The following is a 12,310-nucleotide window of genomic DNA, read 5'->3' on the forward strand; positions in this document are numbered from 1 at the left end:
ACGGAGCCAGTCAAGTGACAAGTGAGTCACTGTGGAAAAGGCTCACTGTGGCAATATTACAGTATGCAGTGTATGTGGCTGTGCAATTCCAGGAACATCAAAAGACACCTTGATGTGTATGTGGCTGTGCAATTCCAGGAACATCAAAAGACACCTTGATGCATTAATATATGTTAAATGACAACCCCATATGTCTGCAAACCATCAGACCGTTTTGGCACGCGTTCAGCTTGGGAGAGAGGAGAGACGCAGTTGGAGTAGGACAGTCAACCGGGGAGGTTCTGACCCAGAGGTGGACAGTCATGGTGGTATACACAGAGAGGGGGGGGGGGGGTAGGAGGGAGGCAGGGACTAGTTGAAGTAGGGCGGAGTTACAGCTGCGGCTGACCAGTGTCTCTCTTGTTCAAGAGTCCATGGTTGAGGGGTGTCTCACAGCTGTGTTATATTATATCCAGTGTCAAAAGACGACAGCCAGGCAGACAGAAAGACAGACAGAGAGACAGACGGACAGACAGACAGGTGTCCAGTGCTGGTGTGGGGGAACCAGGGTTGATAAATACTGCTCGGCTGTGAGAACAGTCTACACATATCACCTCCCCCTCTCCCTCCCTCCCTCCTTCCCTCCATCCATCCATCCATCCCTCTCTCACTACACGACAGTGTTCCTCTGCCTGTAAGGTGGGGGAGGCAGCACGGTGCCGGGTTTCAGGGCGAACTCCGACAGGTACTCCTGGTTGTCCGCCACGGCGGGCCGGATGCGGCCGTTCTGCCGGTAGAAGAAGCGCGTGCTGCAGTCTTGCAGGTACTCAGGGTTGTGCAGGGTGGCCTTGGGGGGCAGGCTGTGCTGCCAATACTCTGGATTGTCAAACGTCTTCTTGTTCTTCTTGTCCACCATAATGGTGCCCGTGACGCTGGGGTGCAGGGTGTGGGTGGCATGTGACGGGTGGAGGGAGATGCCCGGGTGGCCAGGGGGCGCCATGTACCCGGCAGCCTGGGCGGCGGAGAGGGTGAGGCTTTGGGAGGGATTTGGAGCTGCTGATTGGCCGGCGTTGGGGCCAGGAGCGGGGAGATGTGGGCCGGGGATACCGGTCTTCTTCAGGTATTCCTGAGTTGTCTCGCCAGGGTTGTGGAAGGTGTTGAGGTAGAGGGGCTCGTTGACATACTCATCCTCAAGCCTAGGCTGCCCGCCGGGGGCGCTGTGGTAGACTGAGCTGCTCTCCATAGAGTGGATGTCTCCATTCCTGCGGCGTGTGACGAATGGGTTCTCCTCCACCGGGTTGAGATAGTCTAGTGGAAGGAGAGATAGATGGGGAGGAAAGGAGACAAAGGGAGAAAGGGAGGAAGGGAGAGAAATATAGAGATAAAGGAAAAAGAGGGGAGGAGGAAAGGTTTCAATCAATTTTGGAAAATTAATTAAATTCTGCTATCTTTTGGCTACGTTCCCGCATGTTTGTTTTGGCTATGGAAGACGCATCTGTGGGGAACACAGCAATATGTCTTTTAAGTCTAGCTGAGAAGATGAAGGTGACGGCTTTGGACGAGTTCAAAGAGGTGGTCACATGCTCTCCCTCATCTCCTTCACTGGTCTCCCCCAGTCTCTGACATGTGTGAAGGGAAACGCTCAAGGCCTTGTATATGGGCTGTGTCAGAATCAAAGACTCCGAACGAGGAGGAGGTGATGAAACGACTCTATCAGGTACGGCCTTCTGGCAGCACATAGAAGACAAAGGCATGGAGCCGACACGGCCCCAGTAAGGTGAGGGGACGGAAATATTTTTTACGAACACCTCTGCAGGTCAGCAGACAGGAGAAGAGCTGTGTTTGTGCCTATAAATATGATGTAATGTGTTTTTTATCTGGTCGCATCGAACAAGCACAGCGGCGCGGCAAAAAAACGAAAGGTAACACGAGTTCCAGCCGCCTGTGAGCGGTGGCAGTGAAGGGGGTGGATGTTCGGAGCCGGCTACCTGAGTTTTTCTTCTCTCTCATGGCTGTCATGTACCCATCCTGGTCTGTGTCCCCTTTCGCCCCCCTATCTCCTAGGAGTATAGTGGGGTCTGCGCTGTAGCGCTGGCCGCTGCTGTCCTCCAACGCTCCGGGGCCCGTCCCTGGGCCTGGAGCTAAGCCTGGGCCTGGAGTTGGACCTGGCCTGGGGGAAGCCTGCTTCCTCAGGGTGCCGTTGCAGCGCTGGTCCTCGAAGCTCTCGGGAGGGTTACTTTGGCCTGCCGACGGGTCCTGAGAGGCGCAGCCCGCCACGGCGGACACAGAGATGACCCTGGGGATGGTGGCCATCAGGTTCTCCATGCTGAAGCTACCATCCTGGTATACAAACTGGTTCTGGAAGCGACATAAAGAGAGGAGAGTTACACATCTGTGGGATAGTTCTACGTGTTGGTCTTGTCTATATGGATGTGAATTTCCATTGCAGGTGAATGGTTGTGGTGGTGGGATATTTCAAACCTTCCACCTCCAAGGCACTACTGCTACCTGGGTTTCACAGCTATGAGCAAACTGCTGCTCCCAAAAATGCAAGCACAGGGTATGTCCTCTCTGAATGTCCTCTCTGAATGAGACTGCTGTGCAGTATGGGCCTGAAATACCCTTGGTATCTCTGTGCAACCTATGTCTGCCTCACCACGGTTCTATCTCTCTCTCCAACAGGTGTGCAGTTCTCTCAGCAAGACTCCTAGACTCACGTGGTGGAGTACTACCATGACTACCATGGAGTCATTCTACCACTGCCTTTTGTAATTGCCCATTCCTCCATTTTCCCCCCTGCTTTTCCGTTCCTCTTTTCCAGTGTCTGCTACTTGAGTTTCTTGTGTTTCTTGACTAACTATTTTGTTGCTCAGTTTTTTCAATGATCTCTCTTGTTATCTTGTGTGCTCTCCGTGTGTTTGTGTATGTGCTGTGTGTGCTCTGTTTACTGAGTAAGGTGAGGCGATAGAGATGACTGAGTTGAGGAGAACGTAGCCCCAAACATTTCCGTTAATCACTGCACATTAATGAGTGTGCGTGTGTGTGCATGAATGCTAATCTAGAAGTGTACAGTGTTTCTATACAAAAACTGTCTCAATGATTTATGTATTTATAGGAGACTAATTACAGTAATAAAAACTGCATTTGTCATAATGCAAAAGTCCAAAATAGTCAATCAGTCTTAGATTAATCAAAAAAAATAATCTTAGGGAATTTTGTTTACCCAAAAGCTCTGTAGAAGGGGCTGGCTAGGGGTGCTATAATGTACCAACAGGACTTTGAAGGATTGATGATCCTCATTGGCATTCCAGAGGCTCACTTTCCTGCTAGCTAGCCGCTCGTACACCCAAACTAAGCGGATGTTTGAATACAAAATGACGAACGTGGCTGACAGAGTGGTTGACTGGCTGTGTGATGAAACAAGCCCAAATGCTGAGCAGCAGACTGTGCCAAGAATGAGAAACTCCCAAAATATATGAAGCGCTGTGTTCTGTTGTTAACTGAGAGAGAGAGAGAGAGAGAGAGAGAGAGAGAGAGAGAGAGAGAGAGAGAGAGAGAGGAGAGAGAGAGAGAGCGAGAGGAGAGACAAGAGTGAAAGAGAAAAAAGTAATAATGTAAGAGACAGGGAAAAAAAGAGGGAAAGACAGGAAGATAGAAAAATTAAGAGCTGTGCTCTCTTCCTAGGCAGAATGCAGACAATGTTCTAAACAACAACGATTCATCATGACCAAAACCGCTATATTTCTACAAAATGTCAACAAGTCTAACAGTGCCTAACCCAACACAACCCTACATATGTCTTCAAATTGCTGTGCATTTAGTTGCATTCACAGCTACCCCTGCTGTTACAATCAGAGAAATGGAGAGCAATTTGAAAGCAACAGATGAGTCCTGCCAGAAGTCCCAAACTGTCAAACACTCCCAGTCTCTCCTAGCTATCTCCAGCCAAGGACAACTCTAAAGCCTAACCGCGCTGATCCGTTACAAGGGTAAAGTCATTTTCCAATGTATCCATCAGTAATGTAATGGCCTGACGGTTTTGGGCTGTGCCAGAAATCGAAAGAGAGTTGAACAGAAGAGAGAGCTTGTGGAGCCCGGTGGTACAGCAGTGTCCTGGGACGACTGCTAGCTTCACAAGAAGCTGAGACACGGGCCAAGGCTGCATTCGAAACCAAAAATGTGTCCAAATGACCAAATCGGGGAAACCTAGCTAGAGAAGGAAGAACAGAGGGATGACAGGCGGGAGATAGCAGTACGCCTCTTTCAGATAGGAGCGACACCTTTGTCCTCTCCTTGAGTGTCAGATTTGATATGCTTTTGATAACCTTTAGTAACGTGGCTGAGGCTAGACAAGAAAAAAGCCTTACATGCACATTCCACCTCACAAAGACACGCAATATCGCTCTACCATTTTCCCCCGGGCCCCTTCAGGGCTGTGTTTGTCCGGAGAGTCTCACCCTGTTGGAGTCGACGCGGGGGCGAGGCGTGTAGGCCAGAGGGGGGATGCTGAAGCCGTGGGGCACCAGGTACTCCTCTGCATCCATCAGGTCCTCCAGGTCCTCCTCATCCAGCAGGCTCTGGAAGAACTTACTGTCATTGGGGCTGGGCAGCTTCATTCGGTCATCTCCCTGAAAGGAGAGAGAGAGAGAGAGAGAGAGAGAGAGAGAGAGAGAGAGAGAGAGAGAGAGAGAGACAGAGAGAGAGAGAGAGAGAGAGAGAGAGAGAGAGGTGGGAGGGGGAGTGAGAGAATGGCATACATTCTTGGACCATGTGTACATTGCCTTCCGTGATTTTTTTTCTTTGTGTTGTGCCCCTCCCTCCACATGGGGGCAGGATTGGGATTCGCTCACCTGGATGACCAGGTATCTCTGTGGGTCCCGGGCCATCCTGCAGAACTCTGCCGCAAGCTCCTTAAATTTAGGCCTGCTGTCCGCATCAATCATCCAGCCTTGAGAAGAGAGAGGATACAGAGGGATTAGCCCAGAGAGAGAAAGAGAGAGAGACCAGACAGAGGGATTCCCCTTGCATTCTCTCTCTATCCCATGCTCCATCTATCTCTCTGTCAACTGGGTCAAAGAGCTTTAAAGATTGTGAGGATTTTTTTCATATCTGGGAGAAATGACTTTCCTCTTAGGATTTCCAATACAGTTCAGTTTCAATGTTATGGTACAATTTCTTGAAACAGTTCCATCTGTAATTAATCCGAAAAACACTGTCTCATTGTCCGTATGGCCATATGCAAGACTGCAACAACCTACCAATGTCTGTACGCACACACTGGTCACCACGCCAGTGCTGTAACATGTGTGTGTTCATTCTTTCCTGACAGACTCAGACTTGGCAAGCACTTTCTGAAGCACAGTGGCATGCCCCGTGGACACAGGCTGGCACGAACACACACACAAGTACGTGCAAAATCCACTGACACACTTGTGCACAACTGAGAGAGATAGATAGGAGGGAGAGAGAGAGATAGGAGAGAGAGAGATTTCATGGAACGACGTCAAGACAGAGAGAAGGACACACTAAAAGATGGAGGACAAAGTGACCTGTCCTTTCCTGGCTTGGGTAGAGGAGCTGGAGAGGGCAGGCTGGTGTGTGGCATGCCTTTGTCAAGGCGAGGGGACGGGAGGAAGGTGAGAGTGGGGCCCAGAGGCTGACTGGTGGGGACAGAAGGCACAGCCACGGAGCTCCAGGCTCCCGCTGGCTCACTGGCACTGGCACTAGCCAGAAGCTGGGGCTGAAGCTGGGGCTGAAGCTGGGGTTTTTGCATGAGTGTGTGGGTATAATGTGAGTGTGTGTTTTCAGTTTGTGTGTCTGTGTCTGTGAGAGCACGGACGTGTGCGTGCTCATATTTGCGTGACTGTCCTTGAGTGTGTTAGTTTGTGTGTGTGGGAATGGGGGGTGGGGGGTGGTAGGGGAGTGGTACCTACATTTGACCATGACCATGTAAACATCTATGGTGCAGATGGGGGGCTGAGGCAGACGCTCTCCTTTCTCCAGCAGGTCTGGGATGTCTCGGGTAGATATCCCATCGTACGGCTTCCCTCCAAACGTCATCAGCTCCCAGATGGTCACCCCTGGGAGGAGGAGAGAGGGCGTGGAGAGGAGGAGAGGCGGAGGAGGAGGGAGGAAACAACAGGACAGTGTCAGGGGACCTGAGTCGATGTCAAACGCTCCTCCTCCTCCTCTGGCTGTAGTCCTCAACCTTTCCTTAATCACGTTCCACTGATCAGTTAAGGCCCTAATGACGGGCCTGCCCGCTGGCCTAAAGGAACATCATATTAGGATGCCCGTTCCCTTGACACTGGACGGGAAGACACAGCAAACTGGAGCTCCTGTTCATCAAACACAGCCCATTTACTTTGATTTGACCAGCCTTTAACATCAGTTCTGAAGTCTGGATGACTTTGTTACAAAAGTCAGTTTCTGTGTCCGATGCGTCCAGGATTAGCAGTGGATCTTACCATAGCTCCAGACATCGCTCTGGTGGGTGAATTTCCTGTAGTGAATGCACTCCAAGGCCATCCATTTAATTGGCATCTGTGGAAAAACATTTTTATTATAACTCGATAAAGGTGGAAGGACAGAACTGGAAGACAGAAATCGAGTATTAAAGACCTGTAATGTGAAGATCAGTGTTTCTGCCTCTGCCAGTGGCAAGCACATACAAAACAATGATTGAGCTGGATTGCTCTATAATTTCTCCTGAAAATTGGATCTTTCATTTATTGACGATCTCCCTGAACCACCTAGGGTTACAACCTCCGTTCTGTCTTCGATGCTTTCTGTAGGTATGCACAGGAAACAGGAAACGCACTCGAGTGCCAGGTTTCAGAGGGAGCGTGGAAAAAGGTGAGATGCTGTGACACCCATCTCTCTTTCTTTCCACTCTCTTTGAAAGACACACACAGGACTCCAACACTTTGAGTCCAACACCTTGATTTGATTCTCATAGCCTTATGGATGAGCGAAAACAAGCTTATTCTACCCAAACTATAAAATGTGATTGACAGACTGTCAGAGGAGAGACAGAGAGACGAGGAGTGGCAGAGAGCTGATGGGCATTGTTTACTGTAGGAGAGGGAGAATACACATTTAGAATGAAGAGATAAAGAGGAGATGAGATGAGTATAGGAAAAGATCCCATCCAGTAGGCCCAGATGGACACACGTATTTGCTACTTGATTAAATTGTGAGTTTGCCAAGTCTAATAGTAAACAAAGCTACAGTATCCAACAGCAACATAGCCCATATGTGGTTGTTGCACAACCACAACTTTCAAGCAGAAAGCAGAAAAAACACTTCTGACTGTCTTCAAGAACTGCAACTTCTCAAATGGGTTGTCGGAGGTCGATCAGTAACTTATTATGATCACCAGAGGAATATTATGCGATACAAAATGTAAATGAATCGGTTCAGGGTAGCTCTAGATATCCTGGTTCAAGCAGGAAGACTCAGAAGTAGGTAATAAACACTTTACTGACAATCTTCTTGGCGTAATGGTTCTGCTGGCACAGGCTCTCTCCCGAAAACCCAACTGATAGTGTCTCGACATCAGATACCTACAGCCCTGGCTGTAGGTAAGAGTGTCAAGGCTGCGTGATATGACGGTGGTGCTGACTGACAGCACATAGGCCTCAGCTGCATGAACCCACTCCGCCCGATTCTCTGAGGTTCCCGCTGGTCTCTGGAGCTCACCTTTCCTCCATCAGCATTGTACTCCTTCTCATTGACATCAAGCAGACGAGCCAGGCCAAAGTCTGTGATCTTGATGTGGTTGGGGGACTTGACCAGCACATTACGGGCTGCTAGATCTCTGTGGACAAGCCTCCTCTCCTCCAGGTACATCATCCCCTGTAACACACACCACAAGCACACACACACACACACACACGCCTAAGCATTAGCAGAAACAAAGCAAACATCTTCAAGTATTCATGTGCAAAATGCAGATTCTGAGTCAAAGCTCTCAGGGAAGAGAACCCAGAGTCTGGCTAGTGTTCAAGTTTATTACGTTTTATTGAACACATTTAAAAGAAGACATTGTGTAATGCTTTAATTAACCCAGACTGTTTGCATAGATAATGGAGTAAGAATATTCACACTTTACAACTTTTTCTGGTGCAGAGACCCACTTCCGTCTGATAAAAATAAAGATGTCCAGAAATAGATTTCCGGGAGCAGCAAACACTATGGTTAATTGATTTAAAAGGAGGGTGCAGAGAGAGCTGCTGCACCACTGTTGTAGGACAATTTACCATGTCTTCTACTGCGTAGCTCAAGAACCAGCATAGATATAGGACACACAGAACTGAATGTGAGCAGGCATTGGAGGGTGTGTTACAGTGAAGGTGTAGGAGAGAAAGAGAAAGAGGCAGAGGAAGGAATGGAGAGAGAAAAAGAGAATTTCCTGGAAAGCTGGAACCACGCTCCTAGTTTGTGATGCAATGAATGTGGTTTATGTTTGTGACATCAATAGAGACTACAGCCTGTGGTAAAATATATATAGAAATATTTTTTATAGCGTTCAAAAGATACATGCTGTCACGTCACACAGCCCTACAAGGAATGAACGTCAATAAGCTAACTGGTATTTAATTTGGTTCTAGGTTTGTAGAACATTAAAACTAAATATAACGAATAACAATTATGCTCGGAACGAATCGATTGAATTTTTTTTTACTGGTTTAAAGCCCTGCTATTGATAAATGCAGTCTTTCGGCACAGTGAAGAGGGAAAACATGGATTATTCACAACATTTGGGATGAATGACAAGTTGTTTCTTCAAGCAAAACTTATTTAATATTCAATTAAGATGATTTATTTTAGGGGTTTGTGAAATGTTTTTTCCCCATTAGGACAAAGAGAGTGAATGTTAAGGCTACTCAAGGGTTAAAGAAAAACAGGGACTAATGCATAAAGAAAGTAATCAAGAACTAATAGTATACAGAGAATGTTCATTTTTCTGCTGAAAGAAATTAACAACCAGCATTGTGCAGCTGTGTGCCAGACACAGAATGCAGTAGAACTAGACTGCCCATTGTACATTGTAGCACAAGATCGGCCTGGCAATGAAAAAAAACAAATTCAGCTATTTAAGTTGGTCTCAGAATAACAGAAGCCACTTTGGGCTGTGGAGCAAAATAAAACAGAGAACGGGACTTATTTCAAACCAAAACAAATTGGATTTCGATGGAACGGGTAGGAAACGGAGATGGGGGAGGAGACTAAAGGAGGGAAGGAAGGAGAGAGGAATGGTGGGCATAAAAGGTGAGATTACAATGGTAAGGCTATAATCGCATTGCCTCATTTAGATCCTCCCTGGAGAATTTCCCTCTCTCCATGTCTAGAAACAAGTGGGAGGGCTGTATGTGTGTGTGTGTGTGTGTGTGTATGAGAGCGAGTGGGGATAAAGGGATTAGGACCTGCCTTCCATAGAGTAGAGAGGAGGCAGAGTGTGTCGATAGATGTGATCGTGTTCTCCATTATTGGGACCCTAATATACATCAAGTTAAGGTCCTCATGTCGGGGTCATGTCGGCTACAAGACCATTGTAAAATTATTTCGAAACACACACACACGCAGACACACACAAACACACACTCGCAGGAACACACACCTGCCGGCATCCTTCCTCAGAGCAGTTTTTAAATGATTTTTCCTGATCTGGTTTGACCCCCCAGCTCTCCATTCATCCATCCATCTGAGAGAAAATCCGGCAGACTGTAGCCTCAGTTCTCCTCTGCTCACCGCCTCCCTGTCCAACTCCTCCACGCAGCCCCTTCTTAAGGAGCCCAACGTGATGAATCGCACTGCATTAATTGTCGATTAAAATGCAATTACCTGTGGATTTGGAAGGCTAAACTGAGGTGGAGAAATGGAGCTGTTCTGAAGCACACAACCATCCGAAGTATGGACCGTGATCCGGTCTGCTCAGTGTGTGTCTGACAGCCTGGGGCAAGCTGGACTTTGTCGTTTGGACCATGTCGTTTGTGGGGACAAAGGTGTGTGAGGTGGTGGTAGAGAGAGATTGACAGGAGAGAAAGACAGTATGAGGAGATAGACAGAGATCTACATACAAAGGTAGATAGATCCGTGTGCCTGCCCGTGAGTGTGTCCTGCGTGCTTGTTTGTGTGACCGTGTGGGTGTGTGTGGGTGTGTTCCATGTGTGTGCTCGGTGACGAGCCAACGAGTGACACGCTGACGTGTGTCCCGACAGAATCTTATTTGTACATAAATCGCTCTCTGTAATCTCCTCAATTTTCAAGACAATTAAACAGTGGAGGGAAGTGGAGGGAAATGGATGGCTTGCCAGCGTGTGAATGTTAATTAGCTTGCACAGGGGAGACGAGAGGAGGAGGTGTGCAGAATTGTAAGCGGACGTGCAAAAAAACAAACAAAAAAAGAGAAAAAAAAACCTTGGTCCTCTACAGCTGTCATTTGCTGCTTGGCCATGTGGATAGGAGGCAGGAACGCACCATGAGCGGGCCAAATGGCCTTGAGAGAGGGAGAGGAGGGGAGGCTTGTTTGGGGGCTGAATTCAGGTGGATTACTGTGGAAGAAAACACAGCAACAGCATCCTGCGGGTCTGTGCCAGAGGAACAATTGACTGACAAAGACAGAGAGCGAGAGAGAGAGAGAGCGAGAGAGAGAGAGAGAGAGAGAGAGAGAGAGAGAGAGAGAGAGAGACAAAACAATCGAGAGAGAGTTAGGAGGTAGACAAAGAGATACAGAGAGAGGAAAAGATAGAGGGAGGCAGACAGGACATATTCAAGAGAAAGAGGCAGATGGTTGGCAGAGAGATGAAGAGAGAGAGAGAGAGAGAGAGAGACAGAAAAGAAGAACGAGAGGAGAGAAAGGCTTGTAGATGGATTGTATACTGTGTACAGTAGGTAGGGCTGTACTGTAGGTGTCTCTGTTGAGACTCCTCCTGGGACATACGACTGCAGCAGAGAGGAACTCTGCAGATAGACCTCTCCTCAGCTTAATTACACTCATATCCAGGCCGTTCAGACACAAGCAGAATCCATAGGATTGCCTTTTGATGCATTTTGTCAGCGGCAATTTGGCTTCTACGTAGCAACAGGCAATACAGTTGAAAGAGAGGAAGAGAGGGAAGGAGAGGACTGTCAGTCTGTTCCTGGACAATCATTCCTTTATTTGACACCTCCCATATTCTTTTTAGGGGATACAGACATTCAGACACCTCATACACACACACACACACACACAGATACAGACAAACTCCACAGAAAAACAGACAAAAACAGTCCAGAACACACACATGCATGTATGTACTTGTGTCTAGTGTGTAATTAAATGACTAATCAAGCAATATGCATTCATGTTTAATGATATGTTTGGTATGCTGGAAGGAATTCCTTTTTTACATTCATTTTATATTCAGTGTTTTGTCCTCCATTTCTGTTCTGTCCACTTTTCCACATTCACCCGCTCACTCACTCGCTCACTCACTCACTCGCTCCCACCCTCACTAACTAACTCACTTACTCCTTCCCTCCTTCCTTCCTTCCTTCCTTCCTTCCTTCCTTCCTTCCTTCCTTCCTTCCTTCCTTCCTTCCTTCCTTCCTTCCTTCCTTCCTTCCTTCCTTCCTTCCTTCCCTCCTTCCTTCCCTCCTTCCTTCCTTCCCTCCCTCCCTCCCTCCCTCCCTCCCTCCCTCCCTCCCTCCCTCCCTCCCTCCCTCCCTCCCTCCCTCCCTCCCTCCCTCCCTCCCTCCCTCCCTCCCTCCCTCCCTCCCTCACTGACTCACTCCCTCCCTCACTCACTTCCTCCAACCAGTCACTCGCGCGTCTTTCTTTCTTCAGTCTCTCTCCCTCTTTGTTATGCGCCCCTTTATATGACATTTCTCGACCGAGAAAGAGATAGAGAGACAGAGGTAGGGTGTACAGCCAAGCTCTCTGTGGATTCCTGCTAACACCCTCACAAAGCCAGGGACCTGAGAGCCCGCTGTGTAGCACTGCAGCACAGACTCCATCTAAAACAGATTACCTCCGCGGCCCGGGCAGGAGATCAATGATTGCTGATTACGACTGGCTTGATGCTGCCTACTGCTCCGCACAATATTTATCCTGTGTGTCTACTTCAGAGTAATTACAAATCGATGTGTATAGAGGTCGCACTGGGCTGGGTGTAAGACTATGCCCAGGGACATGGCTGCATGGGTACAGCTACATCCTGACAAACACTACTCCTGTGTCCACTGGGAAACTGGCTGGCTGTCTCAAAGGCCCCTCTCCCTTGGGTATGAATGAACATACTGGAGATGGTAGGTGAGTGGTTAGATGAGTGGAGGTCTACACTGACCC

The 12,310-nt window shown here is 48.3% G+C and overlaps 1 protein-coding gene across 1 annotated transcript in view; it reads right to left on the reverse strand.

The window, feature by feature from the left end:
- Nucleotides 1-649: 649 nt before the first annotated feature.
- The window catches only part of LOC136967187 (receptor tyrosine-protein kinase erbB-4-like), a 162,822-nt gene continuing 151,161 nt past the window's right edge, over nt 650-12,310 (reverse strand). The window contains 7 exon segments of the mRNA XM_067261102.1: nt 650-1,287; nt 1,968-2,337; nt 4,437-4,607; nt 4,830-4,927; nt 5,913-6,059; nt 6,447-6,522; nt 7,681-7,836. Of these exon segments, the coding sequence (XP_067117203.1) occupies nt 650-1,287; nt 1,968-2,337; nt 4,437-4,607; nt 4,830-4,927; nt 5,913-6,059; nt 6,447-6,522; nt 7,681-7,836 (1,656 nt within the window).

Source organism: Osmerus mordax, chromosome 2 (genome assembly GCF_038355195.1).
Source record: "Osmerus mordax isolate fOsmMor3 chromosome 2, fOsmMor3.pri, whole genome shotgun sequence".
Classification (NCBI taxonomy): domain Eukaryota; kingdom Metazoa; phylum Chordata; class Actinopteri; order Osmeriformes; family Osmeridae; genus Osmerus; species Osmerus mordax.